This window comes from Loxodonta africana, chromosome 13 (genome assembly GCF_030014295.1).
Source record: "Loxodonta africana isolate mLoxAfr1 chromosome 13, mLoxAfr1.hap2, whole genome shotgun sequence".
In the NCBI taxonomy this organism is placed as follows: domain Eukaryota; kingdom Metazoa; phylum Chordata; class Mammalia; order Proboscidea; family Elephantidae; genus Loxodonta; species Loxodonta africana.
This window is the reverse complement of record NC_087354.1, coordinates 72,700,834-72,720,386: the sequence shown is the minus strand read 5'-3', so window position 1 is coordinate 72,720,386 and position 19,553 is coordinate 72,700,834. Positions and strand designations below refer to the sequence as shown.

Sequence of the window (19,553 nt, the reverse complement as noted above, 5' to 3'; positions counted from 1 at the left end):
AGAGTATGCCATCATTCTATCAAAGCAGCTGCTTCAGGATGATAGGAAACTTGGTAAGACCAGTGAATTCCATGAGCATGGGCCCATTGCCATGTTTCATTTGCTATAAAGTGAGTTCCTTATTAGAAGCAATGCTGTGTGTAATGCCATGATGATAAATAAGGTGTTTTGTGAGTTCATGAATGGTAATTTTGCAGAAGCATTGGATAGGGGGAAGGCAAATTTGTATCTAGAGTAAATGTCTACTCAACTAACAACAAAATGCTGCCTCTTTTATGATTGAGGAGCCCTGGTGATGCAGTAGTTAAGAGCTTGACTGCTAACCAAAAGGCCAGCAGTTCGAATCTACCAGCTGCTCCTTGGAAACTTTGTGGGGCAGTTCTACTCTGTCTCCTATAAGATTACAATGAGTTGGAATTGATTTGACGGCATTGAGTTTGGTTTTTGGTTTTTCTGTGATGGAAGTGGTCCAATGTAATCAAAATATCACTTACGTTTTTAACAACTTATATTACTTTTATGATAAAAAAAAAAAGGAGCCCAAAAATGAATAAAACATGAAGATAGAAAAAGAAGTGTATGCATATGTTTACATACATACATGTGTGTATGCATGTTGTTAGTTATCGTTAGATGCCGTCAAGTTGGTTCTGACTCGTAGCGACCCTATGCACAACAGAACGGAACACTGCCCGGACCTGAGCCATTCTCACAGTTGTTGCTGTGTTTGAGCCCATTGTTGCAGGTACTGTGCCAGTTCATCTTGTTGAGGCAAAAATGTTAAAACATCAGAGGAAACATACAAAAGACTTATTCAGTTATTATGTGGTTAAAGCGATTAATACTTGATATTTAGAGCTCTAAAAATTAAGAGCCTAAATTAAGTACAGAGGACACAATGACAAGATTTGTCGTTTGTTTAGGGGCCTGGGGAAAGGTGGTAGAGAAGAGGGAGGAGACTAAAATAACTTTGAGGTTGCTTGTTTGGGGATGGGAAGGATGGTTGTGCCATTGACTAATCATATCAATTAAAGTTTGAGTGCAGTTGGGCAAATATTGATGCTAAATTTAAGATGTGGTTTTAGGTCTCTAGAGTGAAACTAAGAAGCACAAACCAGTATTTCACTTCTGTGCTTATGAAAGCTCTTGCTTTCTCTAACTATAGAATCATAGGACATTATTTATGAGGTTTTAAAATTTACACTGGGGATTGTTTTTATGTTTAATGCTTAAATGTGAACTGTTTAATATCATTTGAATAAAAAAATACCCTGAGTGATACCATCCCAAAACTGTAGACAAGATGGTGCGTTAACTTCTGAAGTAGCTGTGAGACAGTTTGGGGGTAATACAGCCTGACAGATCTGAAATCAAAGCCTAATACAGTGTGTATAAGCTTAATAAAAAAAAAAAAAAAAAATTTTTTTTTTTTTTTTAGTATATGAAAAAAGTGGTAGAAGAGCAGAAAGCCTTTCTGTTTCCTTTAAGGACTTACTATCTTCTTTTAATTAATACATATAGTAAAATTTCAAATAATAGAGAAATACACATACAAGAAGGAAGACTTACAGCCGCACTTTCTGAAAGCATTCTTTTTCTGTCTTTGACCTTCATCAGTAAGTGTTTTAAGTCATCTTCATTTAAGCAGAGTTGTACCATTTGCATATTGCATTCTGTTAATGAGCCTTATCCGGTCCTGTTGCCGTATTCTCCTTCATGTAGCCTGGCTTCTTGGATTATTTGTTCAGTATACAGATTGAATAAGCACAGTGAAAGGATATAACCCTTCTACACACCTTTTCCAATTTTTACCACAGTTTTTCCTTGTTCTGTTTGAACAACTGCCTCTTGATTCATGTGTAGGTTTTAAGTTTTAAGTGGACAGCATTAAGTATTTCTGAAATTTCCATTCTTAAAATTGTTATTCATAATGAATAGTTGCTAGTGTTTGGATGTTATAAATTTGCTGTGAATATTCTCATTGATTTTTTTTTGATCATTAGGTTATCTGTTGTTTCATATCTTTGCCAAAATTTAGTAATGTCAACTGTTATTTTTTTTAAAAATACAGCCATTTTGGTGGGGTGTAATGATCTCACATGTTTTTAATTCATATTTCCCTGATGAGTTGTAATGCTGAGCACCTTTTCATAAACTTATCCTTCATTTGGACATCTTCTTTTGTGAATTGCCTATTTGGAAATTGTCATCATTGCCTTTTTGTTTTTGGTAGGAATGTCTTACATATTCAAGGTACAAGTTCATGATTGGCTCTAAGTATTCCAAATATTTTTTTTTCTCTGTGTAGAATTTGCCTTTTAATTCTCTTAATGTTGACCCTTGTAAAAAGATGTCCTCAATTTTAATGAAGTTGAGTTTGTCACTGTTCTTCTTTATGGCATGTGTATTTTATGTTTAAGAAATCTTTACCTTTACCTTAGTCAGGAAGATACTCTGTTACGTAATCGTCTAGAAGCTTTATTGTTATATTTTTTCACATTTAGGTCTGTTCTGTAATCCATTTTAAATTGATTTTTTTGTATAGTCTGGCCATATGGATATCTAAGTAATAAATACGAGAGCAGGCATTTAAAAAGATCATCTTCCTCGTACTCCTTGTAGAGGTAATTTTGTCACTATCTTTGCTCCAGTACCACACTATCTTAATTACTATATCTTTACAAGTTCTCATTATTTGAATTGTTACTATTATTCTTTTCCCTCACCCTCCTTCTTCAAGAATGTCTTAGATATTCTTTGTTCTTTATATTTTCATATAAATTTTAGAGTCAGCTTACCAAATTCTACTAAAAATCCTGCTGGGGTTTTGATTGGGATTTATTTGATCTGAAGATCACTTAGGGAAGAATTGATGTCTTTACATGTTGAGCCTTTCACTTGCATAAACAGAGTATAGTCATTTAAGTCTTCTCAAATTTTTCTTTGCTGTTGTGTTTTTCACATGTAGAATTCTAACATTTTCGTTAGTTATTTGTATGTATGTTAATGGTTTTTAAAGCTTTTCAAAATAGTACTTCAAATTATTTTTGTAAATGTTTACTAGAATCTAGTTGATTTTTGTATATTTACCTTCTAGCTAGTGATCTTCTAAAATACAATTATTTATATATGTTTTCCTTTGGATTTTCATACCATCTGTGAATAAAAGCACCATTCATTTAAACTCGTATATCTTTTATTTCTTTTTCTTTTCTTGCCTTATTGCACTTTGGATCACTAAACCAAAAAACATAAACCGAACCCAGTGCCATTGAGTCGATTCTGACTCATAGCAACCCTATAGGACAGAGTAGAACTGCCCCATAGAGTTTCCAAGGAGTGCCTGGCAGATTTGAACTGCCAACCCTTTGATTAGCAGTAGCACTTAACCACTATGCCACCAGGGTTTCCTTGGATCACTAGTACAGTATTAAATAGGTGTCAAGGTAGAGGGCATCCCTGGCACATTTTTGTAAAAAGTTTTCCACATTTTACCAGTAAGTATGATGTTTTCTTATGTTTGATTTGGATATCCCTTAAGAAAATTCATTTCTGTTCCTAGTACTTAAGATTTTATCAGGTGATGAATTGTGTCAGGTTTTTTTTTTTTTTTTTACATATTAAGGTTTCTTAGGACTTTTCTTCTTGAATTTGTTGATGTAGTAAATTATATTGCATTTCAAATATTAAATCAATCTTTTATACTTGAAATAAATTCAACAAATATATTACTGGATTTGGTTCACTAGGTAACCCTGGTGGTGTAGTGGTTAAGTGCTACGGCTGCTAACCAAAGGGTTGGCAGTTTGAATCTGCCAGGCACTCCTTGGAAACTCTATGGGGCAGTTCTACTCTGTCCTGTAGGGTCGCTATGAGTCGGAATCGACTCAACGGCACTGGGTTTTCTTTTTTTTTTTGGTTTTTGGCTTACTAGTAAAATTTTTTTTTTTTTTAGTATTATGTTTAGATCTTTTCCATCTAATTTTCCTTTCTTTTGGTTTTGGTATTAAGGTTATGCTGCCCTTCTTAGATTGAGCTGAGCAGTGTTCCCTGTTTTTCTGTCTTTTGGAAGAATTTATGATGATTGATGTTGTTATTTTCTTTCAATATATGGAGAATTTACTGTAGGAATAGGACTATTCAGATTTCATATTTCTTGTATAAGTTTTATATGTTTATTTACCATTTCTTTCTAAATTTTGAAAGTATTTCAGATTTGATGAATTTGACCACAATATCTTATGATTTGTTTGGTGTTTCTAGACATTTTAGCTAATTCCTCTTTCCTGTTTCTTATATTGCTAAGTTATGTTTTCTTTAAGTCTCTTTTCTTGCCTGGGATTTGTCAATTTTATTAGGTTTTTCAAAGAACCACGCTTTAGCTTTCTTGATCTTCTAAAGTATATTTTTATTTCCTATTTCATTATTTTTTTGCTGTTATCTTTGTTATTTTACTTGCAATGTGTTTCATTTGCTCCTCTTTTGATTTTGTAAGTCGTATGCTTAATTTATTTTCAGACTTTTAAAAATTTCCCATTAAGCATAGGCTTCGATAAATTTTTCATGTTTTGGCAGGTAGCTTTCCTTATTTTTGAGTGCAAATCATTTTCTGTTTCTCTTGTGGCGTTTTCCCTGATCCATGGATTATTTACAGGTCTGTTTCCTAATTTCCAAATATGGTGGTGGCGATGAGGGTTGTATTAGTAACATATTGCTGCGCTGCAATGTTACCACAACTTAGTGGCTTAAAACAACATACATTTATTATCTCACAGTTTCTGTAGGCCAAGAGTCCAGGCATGGCTTAGCTGGGCCCCCCTTTTTAGAGTGTCTTATAAGGCTGCAGTTAAGGTGTTGGCTGGGGGGCTGCATTGTCATCCGAACTTTGACTGAGGAAGGATTTGCTTCCAAGTTTACGTGGTTGTTGGATGGATTAGTTTCTTTTGGGTTGCCGGACTGAGAGTCTTAGTTCTTTATTTGCTGTTAACTGAAGGCTGCACTTAGTTCCTTGCCAGATGAATCTCTCCATAGGGCGGCTCATAACATGGCTAGTTTATTCGGCAAAGCTGCCAAGGAAGAGAGTCAATAACAGTCTTATGCAGTGTAGTCACATAAATGATATCCTTTTCTTTTGTTTTCATATTTTATTGGTTAAAGGCTACAGCTCCTAACCACATTCGAGGAGAGGGAATTACACAAGAACGTGAAAACCAGGAGGTGGAGGTAATTGTGGGCTGTTCAATTATCCCCACCTCCTGGGTTTCTAATAGATTTTCATTTTTTATCTTTCCAGTTCACCTTTCCTTTTATCGTTTGATGTGTTTATCACTTTATCTCTGATTTTGTTTCTTGCCTTGAAGTCAGTCTTGTCTGATATTAATAAAGATACATTAGCTTTCTTTCTTTTACTGTTTTTTTCTGTTCATTGTTTTTGAAATTTTACTGTCAACCTTTGGGTAACCTTATATTGAAATTGTGTGACGTATAAGCAACACACACTTAAAAAAACTATTTTGACAGTCATTGCATTATTAAATCTGTTCACTTTATATCCTGATATATTTAGGTTATCCTCAAAAAAATCTTTTGTTATTTGCCCCACATCTTATGTGTTTCACTTTTTTTTTCTTTTTTGCTTTTGAAATATTTTTTGTTTTTTCCATTTTCTCTTGTTGAATTTCAGTATATTCCTTTACCACCTTGAGTGGTTACATAAAGATTATAATATTGTATTGTTGTTACGTATTTTTAGATTACAATATTTGTAAATTTTAGAAGACATTATTATAATTGTTGTAGGTATCCAGTACTCTTTTAGATTTACCCACGTGTTTACTTTTTCATTATTTTTTTATTTTTCTTTCCTTGTCTTCCATCAACCTGACATTACTTTTCTTCTGTTTGGACTACCCCTTTTAATGTGGGCCTCCTAGTGACCAATTCTCTCAGTTTTGTTTGACATAAGGTATTTTTATTTTCATTTCATTATTGTAAGGTTTTTTTCGGGGCTATAGACTTCTCAGCTGCTGTTTTTGTTTAGCACCGTAAAGAGGTCATTGTATTGTTATCTGGCTTCCATAATTTGTATTCAATATTCAGCTGTCATTCTTATTGTTGCTCTTTCAAAGGCAAGAAGTTGTCCTTCTCCTTTCCCATTCTGCTCCATTTCCTATGGCTCAGGTACTATTTAGATTTTTCTCTTTGACAGCCATACGATGATATGCCTTGGTGCGGTTTTCTTTTATCCTGCTTGGACTTTGTAGAATTCTCCAACATGCACTTCAATGTCCTCTTTCAGTTTTGGGAAAATATCTCTTTAAACATTATTTTTAAAAATTATTTTTATAGTTTCTTTATTATGTCTTCAAATACACTCATGTTTGTCATATTTTCATCATTTTTCTTACCATGTTCCTGTCTAATGATTTTTCACTGACCTGTCTTCCAGTTCGTTAATTCATCTTTGCCTGTGTTTAATATCCAGGTTAGTTGTCTAATATGCAGCTTAGTTGTCTGTTTGCCTTATCTGAAGCCACCTAACTCTAAATCCCATCTCCGACACCAACTGCAAATGCAGCACTCCTTCCTATGACCCTAACTGCCAGAGCTAGTTCAGAACTCACAAGATGAAGGGCACAGTCCTCCAGACTTATGAGTCTGACCAGAACTTTAGGAGCCACATGTAATCCCCAGGTCCCCACTCACCTCTGACCAGCTGGCTATAAATTTAAGAGTTCCCACTATCTCTTCAGGATGCTAGGTGTAAGTTCAGAGGTCCCGGATCCCCTTCACTTCTGACCACTGACTGCAAATTTGGGGGTTCCTTTTACCCTTCTCTTGGTTTGATGATTTGATGGAATGACACATAGAACTGAGGAAAGTACTATACTTAAAATCACAGTTTTATTATAGCAATAAAGGTACAAATGAAGAAATACATCAGGTGAGGTCTGAGAGAGTCCCCAACGCAGAGTTTCCATGTTTCAAGGGGTATGCTACTCTTCTGAGCATCTCTGTCTTTTGTCTTTCACAAACCAGGAAGCTTACTGAGCTTCAGTGTCCAGAGATTTTATTGGGGTTTCATTATGTAAGCATGGTTGATGGAATTATTACCCTTATAGCTGGGTTTAAATTACACAGTAGGTCTTTCTGGGTTGGCTATTTCCCACCCAAGAGTCACCTCATTAGCATAACCTATCAGATGTGATATGGGAAAACAAAGACACTCCAATCACTGAGGGAAATCTAAGGATTTAGAGGTTATCTCCCAGGGACTAAAGACAAAGACCAGATTCTTTAGATAAAGTTAACAAAATATACCACACTTGGTGAATCCATTACTTTAATTCTTAATGTTATTTTCTGTGTTGTTCAGTAGTTTTATAGTTTCCATTCTCTACTGGAATTCTTTATCACGCAATCTATTGTCTTATACTTATTAGCTACATTTATTTTGACGTCCAGACCTGAAACTTCACTATCTTGATTTTCTGTGAGTCTGTTTCGATTTGGTTTTTATGCATTTTTCATTGTCTCTTGTTATGCCTGTTAATTGTTAATTGAATGTTGGAAATTGTATTTGTAATTGTATTTGAAATTTAGGGTGATCAATTTGAGTCTCTGGAATTTTCTACTATTTTCTTCTAGAGAGGATTTCCTTTATATTTCTGATATGGTGTTAGTCTAGAAGGAGATGATTAACTTAGGGGTTCAACTGATTCGAAGCTGGGTTTTTTGAGTTTTAGTGAGTTTTCCCTATTTCTAGTTTGCCTACTTCCAGCTTTTCACCCTTTGGAGGTCATTCAGAAACCTGAGATTTTTGGCTTCCGTACGTTGGTGTTTCTAGTTTTTTTTCCTTCCCACTCTGTTAGATTCTGAAAGCTTTGCTTAACTTTTTGGCCGCCCATTCTTCTAGGTGCAAAGCTCCATAGTGTTAGTGAGGCTCAGTTTCAGTGTTTGTGAAGCTTGGTCTATATTTCTTGTTTCCTAGGGTATACCTGGGTTCTTCCAAAGAAACGCCTGAGTAATCTGTCAGGATCCTGCTCACCAGATTGTGAGCCTCAGTGCTAATCTTCCTAGTTCTTTGAGACTGCAGCAAGCTTTGTTGAGCGTTTTAGTTCCTTCCCACCTGTGAATAGCAAATGCTGAGTGGGAAAAGTCATGCTGAATGTCTTCGTTGAGCTTACTTCCTCATGTTATTGGCTGTTTTTGGAGCTCCTAATCCCTTTAAAAAACAAATTTAATCCAGCAGATTTTTGTCGCTTTTGACGGGATGATTGGCCTCATAGAAGCTAATCTGCTCTTGCCGAAAGTATAACCTTTTACTCTTACATTCTTCAGTTATTTAGTGTGAAATAATGGTGATTCATTGGGTATGATTTCATAAGGAGAGAGTACACACTTTTTCCTCCTTCCCCCCAAAACAAACAAAAAATTTCTGAGCATTTAATAATCACATATGTTGTGTGTGTTACATATATTTACTTGACAATATTCATCTCTTATAGGTTGCTTAGCCAAACAATGAAGGACCATCTTGTAAGAGTAGCAAATGAAGCTGAATTTATCCTGAGCAGACAGAGAGCAGAGGATATTCACAGACATGCGGAATTTGAGGTAGGTTAAACATATGGTTGGTGTAAGGAAATTGCCATTTTTGAATGTTAATAATGGGAAACTGCCCAGGTAAAATGGCAGTATGTTGTATCATTTAAAAAATTTCAGTTGTGGGAGAGTCGTGAGATATTCTGGGAAGGTAGTAAAAGTTTCTGTAACCCTATGGTCTCAAGTCACTATCTATGGCAGCTATAGCCTTATGAAATGTATTTCTTAAATAGAAGACTTGAAAGTCGAAATCATTCCTTGATCCACGGACTATAGAATGGATGGTGTATTAGCAAGCATGAAAATATTAATCTCCTTGTACATCTCTGTCAGAGGTCTTAGGTGACCAGAGTTTTGTCAAAAAGCAGTAACATTGTGAAAGGAATCTTTTTTTCTGAGCGGTAGGTCTCAACAGTGGGATTAAAGTATTTAGTAAACCGTATTGTAAACAGACTGTGCTGTTGCATTTATAGAGCACAGGCAGAGTAAACCGAAAGCCAAAACCAAACTCATTTCCATTGAGTTAATTCCTACTCATAGCAATCCTGTCCCATAGGGTTTCCAAGGGGTGGCTGGTGGATTCAAACTGCCAACCTTTTGGTTAGCAGCCAAGCTCTTAAACACTGTGCCACCAGGGCTCCACAGGCAGAGTAGGTTTAGCACAATTCTTCAGGATTTGAATTTCCTAGGATTTCCAGAATGGTAAATGAACATTGGCTTCAACTTAAAGTCACCAGCTGCATTAGCCTCTAAAAGAAAGCCAGCCTGTCTCCTGAAGCTCTGAAGCCAGGCATTGACTTCTCCTCTCCAGCTGTGAAAGTGCTGGGTGGCATCTTCTTCCACTGTAAGGCTGTTCCGTCTACACTGAAAGGTCTGCTGTGCAGCGCAGCTGCCTTCATCAATTCTCTCAGCTAGATCTTCTGGAGGACTTGCTGTAGCTCCTACATCAGCACTTACTGCTTCACCTCATACTTTTTTGTTGTGGAGACGGCTTCTTTCCTTAAACCCATGAACCAACCTGTACTAGTTTCAAACTCTTCTTCTGCAGCAGCTTCCTTACCTCTCTCAGCCTTCATAGAATTGATTTAGGAACTTGCTCTGGATTAGGCTTTGTCTTAAGGAAATGTTGTGGCTGGTTTGATCTCCTATCATGACCACTAAAACTTTCTCCGTATCAGCAATAAGGCTGTTTTACTTTCTTACCATTTGTGTATTCACTGGAGTTCTTAATTTCATTCAAGAACTTTTCCTTTACATTCACAATTTGACTAAGTGTTCGGACAAGAGGTCTAGCTTTCAGCCTGTCTCAGCTTTCGACATGCCGTCCTCACTAAGCTTAATCATGCCTAGCTTTTGATTTAAAGTGAGAGCATGGGACCCCTCCTTTTACCTGAACACTTAGAGGCAATTGTAGGCTTATCAATAGGCCTAATTTCAGTAATGTAGTGTCTCAGGGAATAGGGAGGGCTGAAGAGAGAGAGATGGGGGAATGGCTGGTCTGTGGATCAGTCAGAAAACACTCACAACATTCATCCGTTAAGTTTGCTGTCTTATATAGGTGCTGTTTATTGTGCCCCAAAACAATTACAATAATAACATTTTCAAAGATCACTGATCACAGGCCACTGTAACAGATATAATAATAATGAAAAGTTTGAAACATTACGAGAATTGCCAAAATGTGAGAGGTGTGAAGTGAGCACATGCTATTGGAAAAATAGTGCCGATAGACTTGTTTGTCTCAGGGTTGCCATAACCTTCAGTGTGATAAAAGCCAATATCTGCGAAGCACCATAAAGCGAAACACAGTAGAATGAGGTATGCCTGTATTTTGGTCTTGCAAATAAACCTCTGAGGAATATTTATCTCGTTTGGAAACCCTGGTGGAGTAGTGGTTAAGAGCTACGGCTGCTAACCAAAAGGTCAGCAGTTTGAATCCACCAGGCACTCCTCAGAAACCCTATGGGCCAGTTCTACCCTGTCTTGTAGGGCTGCTATGAGTCAGAAATGATTTGATGGCAAAGGTTTTTTTTTTTTAATCTCATTGCATTATTGCCACAATTGAATAATTTTCAATTTGATAAGTAAAAACCGTATGGGCTCTTTCATTTTTAAAATTTGCGACACTTTTTTTTACTAGTGAGCTTGAAGACTGCTTTATTATGATTATGAGAGGTTTATTTTTTTAAATGTCTATTCATGTTCTTGTTTATACAAACCAAATCTGTGACTGATTTATTTTCTGATTGATAAACAGCTTTGTATATTAAAGACATTAACCCTTGTTATAGTCTTAAATATGTATTCCCCAGAATTTTTTTTCATGATGTTCATTATGTACTTATTTGTTTAAAAATCATCCAGTTTAAACTTTTTCCTTTGTCATTGCTTTCAAGTTTTTTCCCATTTCAAAATCTTTTAAATATTCTCCTTTTTTCTAGATTTTTTAAAAATGGGTTTTAGCCTTTAGTTAATTATAATTTTAATATTTAAAATATTAGAGGTATTTTTCTTTGTATGCTATGAGATAAGGGTGTAATCAGATTTTCTGTAAACGCTTTAACCAGTCTCTCCATATTTCTCTTTGGTTTATGAAACATTCTTTATCGTGTATTATAGTCTCATATTTTTAGGGCTTACTTCAAGGGATTCTATTGTATTTCATAGACCTATTTTTTCCTTTTTGTTCATCACCCATTTATTAAGTTAATGTCACATGTTTTGGAGCTTTGTTTATTGACTTTTTTTAATGAAAATTTAAAAGCTTACAGAAAAGTGGAAAGAATAAATAGTGTAAATGCCTGTCATCTAGATTTAACAATTTTATTCTTTATTGATGTGTTTTAAACTGGGTTATAGATATCATGACAGTTGACCACTTAATAGTAAGAATCTCTGAAACTTGAGAATATTTCAAGTTTCAGAGATTCTTAACTATAGTCACAATATCATTGTTATATGTGAAAATAATTAACAGAAATTTTTTAATATAATACCTCGAGCCACCACTCATCTGTCAGTTTGTCATACTGTGGTGGCTTGACTGTTGCTGTGATGCTGGAAGCTATTCCACTGGTATTTTAAATATCAGCAGGGTCATCCATGGTGGACAGGTTTCAGTGGAGCTTCCAGACTAAGACAGACTGGTTATCTACTTCTCTAAAAAATGACCAATGAAAACCTTACGGATAGCAGCATAACATTGTCTAACATAGTCCTGGAAGATGAGTGCCTCAGGTGGTAAGGCACTCAAAAGTACAGCTGGGGAGGTGTTGCCTCCTCAAAGTAGAGTCAACCTTTATGATGTGGATGGAGTCAAGCTTTTGGGACCTTCATTTGCTGATATGGCATGACTCACAAAGAAGAAACAGCTGTAAACATTCATTAATAATTGAAATGTGGGGTGTACAAAGTATGAATCAAGGAAAACTGAAGTGGTCAAAATGAAATGGAACACTTGAAGACAGGTAACGTAGGCATCAGTAAGCTGAATATGGACAGGTATTGGCCATTTTGAATCAGATAATCATATGGTCTACTCTACAAAAAAATGAAAAATTGAAGAGGAATGGTGTTGCATTCATCATGAAAAAGAACGTGTCAGGAGAAGTAAAATGCTGTCAGTGATAGGATAATATCCATAAGCCTAATGGATGGCCAGTTAATACTAGTGTTATTCAGATTTACTCACCAAGCACAAATACTAAGGATGAAGAAATGGAATATTTTTACTAACTACTGCAGCTTGAGTTTGATCAAACAGGCAGTCAAAATGGATAGATAATTATTGTTGATTGGGATGCAAAAGTTGGAAACAAAGAGAAGGATCAATAATTGGAAAATATGGCCTCGGTGATAGAAGAGATATGGAAGATGACATGGATAGGATTTTTGTAAGACCAACAACTTAGTCTTTGGAAATCCCATTTTTTCAACGACATAAATGGTCACTAAATGCATGGATGTAGCCAGATGGAATACACAAGAGTCAAATCAACTATGTCAGTGAAAGAGACGATGGAGAAGCTCAGTCAGAACAAGGCCAGGAGGCTCCTATGGAACACACCATCAATTGCTCATATATAAGTTCAAGTTGAAGCTGTAGAAAATTAAAACAAGTCCATGAGAGCTAAAGTACGACCTTGAGTATACCCCACCTGAATTTAGAGACCATCTCAAGAATAGATTTGATGCATCGAGCACTAATGGCTGAAGACCAGACGAGTTGTGGAATGACATCAAGGACATTATATATGAAGAAAGCAAGAGGTGATTAAAGAGGAAAGAAAGACCAAAATGGGTGTCAGAGGAGACTCTGAAACTTGCTTTTGAAAGTCAAGTAGTTAAAGCAAATATAAGAAATGATGAAGAAAAAAAGCCAAACAGAAGATTTGAAAGTGCGTCTTGAGAAGGCAAAGTATTACAATGACATGTGCAAAGACCCGGAGTTAGAATACCAAAAGGCAAGAACACACTCAGAATTTCTCAAGCTGAAAGAACTGAAAACACATTTCAAGCCTTGATTGCAATATTGAAGGCATTGGTAACAAACAGGGCTCCAGGAATTGACGAAATACGTTTCAACAAACAGATGCAATGCTGGAAGTGCTCACTCATCTGTGCCAAGAAATTTGGAAGACAGCTCCCCTGGCCAACCAATTAGAAGAGATCTATATTTGTGTCCATTCCAAAGAAAAGTGATCCAACAGAATGCAGAAATTATTGAACGTATCATTAACATCCCATGCAAGTAAAATTTTGGTGAAGATCATTCATAAGCTTTTGCAGCAGTACATTGACAGGAAATTGCCAGAAATTCAAGCTGGATTCAGAAGCTGTGGAACAGGGGATATCATTGCTGATGTCCGATGGATCGTGGCTAAAAGCAGAGAATACCAGAAAGATGTTTACATGTGTTTTACTGACTATGCAAAGGCATTCAACTATGTGGATTATAATAAGATATGGATAACATTGTCAAGAATGGGAATTCCAGAACACTTAATTGTGCTTATAAGGAACCTGTACATAGACCAAGAAGCAGTTGTTTAAACAGAACAAGGGGATACTGCATGGTTGAAAATCAGGAAAGGTGTGCATCATGGTTGTAACCTTTCACCGTACTTACTTAATATGCATGCCAAACGAAGAATCCAAGAAGCTGGACTATATGAAGAAGAAGGTGACATCTGTATTGGAGGAAGACTCATGAACAACCTGCAGTATGCAGATGGAACAACCTTGCTTGCTGAAAGTGAAGAGGACTTGAAACACTTGCTGATAAAATCAAGACTACAGCCTTCACTATGGATTATACTTTAACACAGAGAAAACAAAAATCCTCACAACTGGAACAATAAGCAACATCTTGATAATTGGGGAAAAGATTGAAGTTGTCAAGGATTTCATTTTACTTGGATCCATAATCAGCGCCCATGAAGGCAGCAGTAAGGTAATCAAAAGATGCATTGCATTGGGCAAATCTGGTGCAAAAGACCTCTTTAAAGTTTTGTTAAAAAGTAAAGATGTCTCCTTGAGGACTAAGGTGTGTCTGACTCAAACCATAGTATTTTCAGTCACCTCATATGCATGCAAAACCTGGGAAAGGAATAAGTATTACTGAAGAAAAATCGAAAAGACTTTAGAATCGTGGTATTGGTGAAGAATATTGAATGTACCATGGAGTGCCAGAAGAACGAACAAATTTGTCTCAGAAGAATACAGACAGAGTGTCCTTTGGAAGTGTGGCTAGTGAGAGTTCATCTTGCTTACTTTGGACATATTATTAGGCGATACCATTCCCTGGAGAAACATAGCATGCTTGGTTAAAACAGAGGGCCAGCAAAAAAGAAGATGCTACAGGAGATGGATTGACACTGTGGCTGCAACAATGGCCTCAAACATAGTAAGGATTTTGTGGATGGCTTAGGACCAGGCAGTGTTTGTTCTATTATAACAGGGTCGCTATGAATTGGAACCGGCTGGAGGGCCACTAACAACAACAACAACAACAATACCTGGTGCATATCTGTTTTCTCCGACTGGTTCAGAAATGTCTTTAGTAGCTAGTTTGCTCTGCCAAGGAAGCAATAAAGGACCACACAGTACATTTAGCTGTTATTCTTCTATAATTATTTTTAAATTGTGAAGCAACAAAAACTTACAATAAAGTTGCAAGAAGAGTATAACACATACATAATTCACATACTAAAAGTGTAATTTCAGTGGTCTTTAGTACATTCACAGAATTGTGCAACCCATCAGTACCATCAATTTTAGAACATTTTCATCACACCAAAAAGAAACCCTTGGCTGTCTAACAATCTCTTCTTTTTCTGCAAGACCTGGTGCTGCCTAGGCAACCACTGATCTGCTTTCTCTACATTTCCTATTCAGGAAATTTCATATAAATGGAATCATGGGAATCATATAATATGTTGTAACTGATTTACCATGTTTGCAAGGTTTCTCCATGTTGTAGCTCTTTTGGGAATAGAAACAGCAGGAGGTCTGTTCTCTTTTAGGATGTCCTAGTTACTTTCTGGAGTCCTGGTGGTGCAATGGTTAAGAGCTCAGCTGCTTACCAAAAGGTCAGCAGTTCGAATCCAGCAGCCACTCCTTCAAAACACTATGGGACAGTTCTACTTTGCCCTATAGGGTTGGTATGAATCGGAATCGACTTGACATCAATGAGTGTTTTTTTGGTTGAGTCAGTTTCTTGAATTTAGTTCATTTAGGTCTTTGCCTATCCTGTCATTGTTAGGGTAGAAGTGATAGTTGCTTGTGACTTTTGAACATCCTATCAGAGGCAGTCATCTGAGTTTTTTTTTTTTTAATTTTAAATTTTATACGTTTTGAATATTGGTAATATGTTCCTATTGCTAAACATTAAAAAGAGTTTACAGGAGAATGTCTCCCTTATTCCCCTGCCCCAAGGGACGCAGGGTTATCAGTTCTTTGTGGCTTTTTTCCCCCCAGAGATATTTTATTCAGAATATACAAATAAGTCCTTCCTTAAGTATCTTTTTACAGAAATGGATACTAATATACACAGTATTTTGCACCTTGCTTTTTTAAGTTAAAACTGGATTTTAACATCACCATCGTATACGGAGCTTCTTCATCCTTTTTATTCTTTTCTAGTAATCCATTGTATTTTGTATCATATATCTTTATCATTATTAATATACCAAATTTCCATTATTAGATGTTTATGTTGTTTCTGATCTCACAGTATTATGAAAATTTCTATAGTGAATAATTTTGTACATAGCATTTTGTGGATGTATTTCTATAGGTGGTTATATTCAATTTTCTGTTTTTTCATCATCCATAGAGATGATCATATTGTTTTTATTATGGAACCCGTGGATATAATGTAGTATTCTAAATTTTCTTAGCTTCTCTTATATTACATTAAAAAAAGCACTATCAAATACTACCAGATTGAGGGGTTTTAGTATTTAACATAACCAATCCTAGCTATTTTGAAAAGATTTCTTTAAAAATAAGACATGTTGAGTTTCTTTTTGTTGTAATATGGTAACAGCATAAATTAATAGAATCGTTTTTTAAAAATTTCCCATAGAGCTTTATCTTGTACTTACTTATTGACTTGACAGTCTGTTTTCTAATTCATTTGTATCTGTTGATAATGGCATTATTTCCCTTCCCCTACATTCTTTCTTATGTTTTCCTTCTTTCTTTTTAATTTCAATGCTTAGTTTAACTTCCTTTTAAGTAATGAAAAGAATTAGGGAATAGGAGAGCAATGGGATGCAGACCTCAAATTCTCGTAAAAAGACCAGACTTAATGGTCTGACTGAGACTAGGAGAACCCCCGAGGTCATGATTCCCAGACCTTCTGTTAGCCCAAGACAGGAACCATTCCCAAGGCCTACTCTTCAGACAGGGATTGGACTGGAGTATAGGATAGAAAATGACACTGGTGAGGAGTGAGCTTCTTGGATCAAGTAGACACATGAGACTATGTGGGCAGCTCCTGTCTGGAGGGGACATGAGAACACACAGGGAGACAGAAAGTGGCTAAATGGACACGAAAATAGAGGGTGGAGAGAAGGAGTGTGCTGTCTCATTAGGCGTAGAGCAACTAGGAGTATATAGCAAGGTGTATATAAATTTTTGTATGAGAGACTGACTTGGTTTGTAAACTTTCACTTAAGCACAATAAAAATTAAAAAATAAAAAATTAGGATATACATACTTTTCTGAGAATAGCATTGGTGTTAGTCCTGGTTTTTTTGTTTAGCTTTGTTTCTCCCTTAACAAAGGCGTTCTCCTTTTTTACTTTTTTGTAAATTGCGTCTTTTTTGAGCCAATAGCTTCTTAATTTCCATAGGGTTGTGTTCTTTATTATTTGTTCAGATTTTGCCATTTGTTTCCTATTTGTTGCGTTATGAACAGAGAATATGGTCTGCAGGATTCTCTAACTTTGAAAATTATTAAGAATTTCCTATTGACTTAATAGGATATTAAGCTTATATTTTCAGACTTTTATATAGGTTAAAAAATCTTTAATAAACTACAACATTCTAATCTACAATCATAGTAAAATTCTCAGTAGGATTCATTTAAAGAACTCGGAGAAATGATTACTAGACTCATCTGAAGAAATAAATAATTCTGCTGAAAGAGGAAATCCTGGTGGTGTAGTGGTTAAGAGACCAGGCTGCTAACCAAAAGGTTGGCCGTTTGAATCCACCAGGCACTCCTTGGAAACTCTGTGGGGCAGTTCTACCCTGTCCTACAGGGTCGCTGTGAGTCAGAATTGACTCAACGGCAATGTGTTTTTTTTATTCCGAAAGAAATTCAGTAAAGCTTGGCTAGCTTTATGAAAATTAAATATAAAATAATATTATGAGTCAGGTGTGAGAACACAACATATTTTTCATTTTCTTAGAACAGAATAATTTTCTGGAACTTTAAAATGCTAAGCAGTTTCAAAGACATACATTCATACATGGTAGACGTTTCTGTCATTTTGTACATCAAAAAAAAAAAACTGAAAATGAAATCAGAAAAATGGTTAGATCAAGTATGAGGTATTAACCTTTAAAATATATAAAAATATAAATTTTGAAAGTATCAAGATCCTAATAGATAAATTAGGAAAGGTAGGAAGCGGAAAGAAAAATACCACTTGTCATGTGAAAATTAAAGTGGCAAAATTATTACAATTGTTTTTATACATGGTGCTACTTACAAGGTAGTAGAAACATATGGACACATTACTGGTAACGTCAGAACTTGAGCACATTTCCTTTGAAAAATGTCTTTGGAATAGGGCCTCTTTTTAATAATTTTTATTGTGCTTTAAGTGAAAGTTTAAAAATCAAGTCAGTCTCTCACGCAAAAACCCATATACACCTTGCAACACACTCCCAATTACTCTCCCCCTAATGAGACAGCCCGCTTTCTCCCTCCACTCTCTCTTTTTGTGTCCTTTTTGCCAGCTTCTAACCCCCTCTGCCCTCTCATCTCCCCTCCAGGCAGGAGATGCCAACATACTCTCGAGTGTCCACCTGATCCAAGAAGCTCACTCCTCACCAGCATCCCTCTCCAACCCATTGTCCAGTCCAATCCATGTCTGAAGAGTTGGCTTCAGGAATGGTTCCTGTCCTGGGCCAACAGAAGGTCTGGGGGCCATGACCACTGGGGTCCTTCTAGCCTCAGTCAGACCATTAAGTCTGGTCTTATGAGAATTTGGGGTCTGCATCCCACTGCTCTCCTGGTCCCTCTGGGGTCCTCTGTTGTGTTCTCTGTTAGGGCAGTCATTGGTTATAGCCAGGCACCATCTAGTTCTTCTGGTCTCAGGATGATGTAGTCTCTGGTCCATGTGGCCCTTTCTGTCTCTTGGGCTTGTAATCAGCTTGTGTCCTTGGTGTTCTTCATTCTCCTTTGATCCAGGTGGGTTGAGACCAATGGATGCATCTTAGATGGCTGCTTGCTAGCGTTTAAGACCCCAGACGCCACTCTTCAAAGTGGGATGCAGAATGTTTTCTTAATAGATTTTATTATACCAAATGACTTAGATGTCCCCTGAAACCATGGTTAGAGCCTCTTTTTGATTTAATAACTTTTATTAGAATTGTTGTGCAAACAATTCAGAAGAAAAACAACCATATCCTTGAAAATGTCAGTTAATAAGTAAAGGAAAAATATTTGAAAATGTCTTAATGTCCAACAGAAGCATAAGTAAATGAATAGTGGCAGAGCCACTTGATGGAACATTGAGCATTCATTAAAAGTACATAGATAATTATTTTACTTTTTAAAAAGCAGGATTCAAAGTTATGCCTTGTTTATAACTACTTAAAATATGCATGGGTGTTCTCCAAGTTTAGAATGTGATTAGTAAAGTAAAACAGTTGTTCTATTTTTTTTCCCCCTTTTATTAACACCGTACCTTTTTTTTTTCCTCATAAAACTGTGGATTTCTAAAATAAATGCTAACTAAAACTTAGGGACTAAAGAGGGAAAGATTACATTCCACAGTTGATTTGGGGAAGATAAGGAAAATTCGAATGTTCCCATCTTGAATTACATTTTCTGTCCCCATGCTTTTTTTTTTTTTTTTTGCCCATGCTCGGCTTCCTCTTCTCCTTGGTTCTGTAATTCTTCCAGTCTTCGAAACTGATAGTCACAACCTAGCAAGAGTCATTCATTGTGCATTAATTTAGCCTCAACAGTGCATTGATTAGGTTATTTATTTAATGACAAATGGTATTGCCTGTTTTATGTTTCATATTTTATAAAAATTCACAGCCTTTTCCTTAGTATTAACAGGTCTTTAGGTTTAAATGCATTTTGTTGTTGTTCCTGTGCTAATGCTATACTGTATTCTTACTCTGTAGCTTTTTTTTATCATATGTATTGTCCATAAATTCTTCGAATCTGAGTTTATTATTATCATTGGATACTGCAAATTT

General features: G+C 36.0%; 1 protein-coding gene across 5 annotated transcripts in view; it reads left to right on the top strand.

Annotated features, from left to right (window-relative positions):
- The window catches only part of LRBA (LPS responsive beige-like anchor protein), a 766,566-nt gene that overhangs the window by 279,573 nt on the left and 467,440 nt on the right, over positions 1 to 19,553 (top strand). For all 5 annotated transcript variants that reach the window (XM_010597205.3, XM_064267558.1, XM_064267557.1 and 2 more), the window contains one exon: positions 8,508 to 8,616. In XM_010597205.3, coding sequence (XP_010595507.2) covers positions 8,508 to 8,616 — 109 coding nt within the window. The remainder of the gene's footprint in view (positions 1 to 8,507; positions 8,617 to 19,553) is intronic.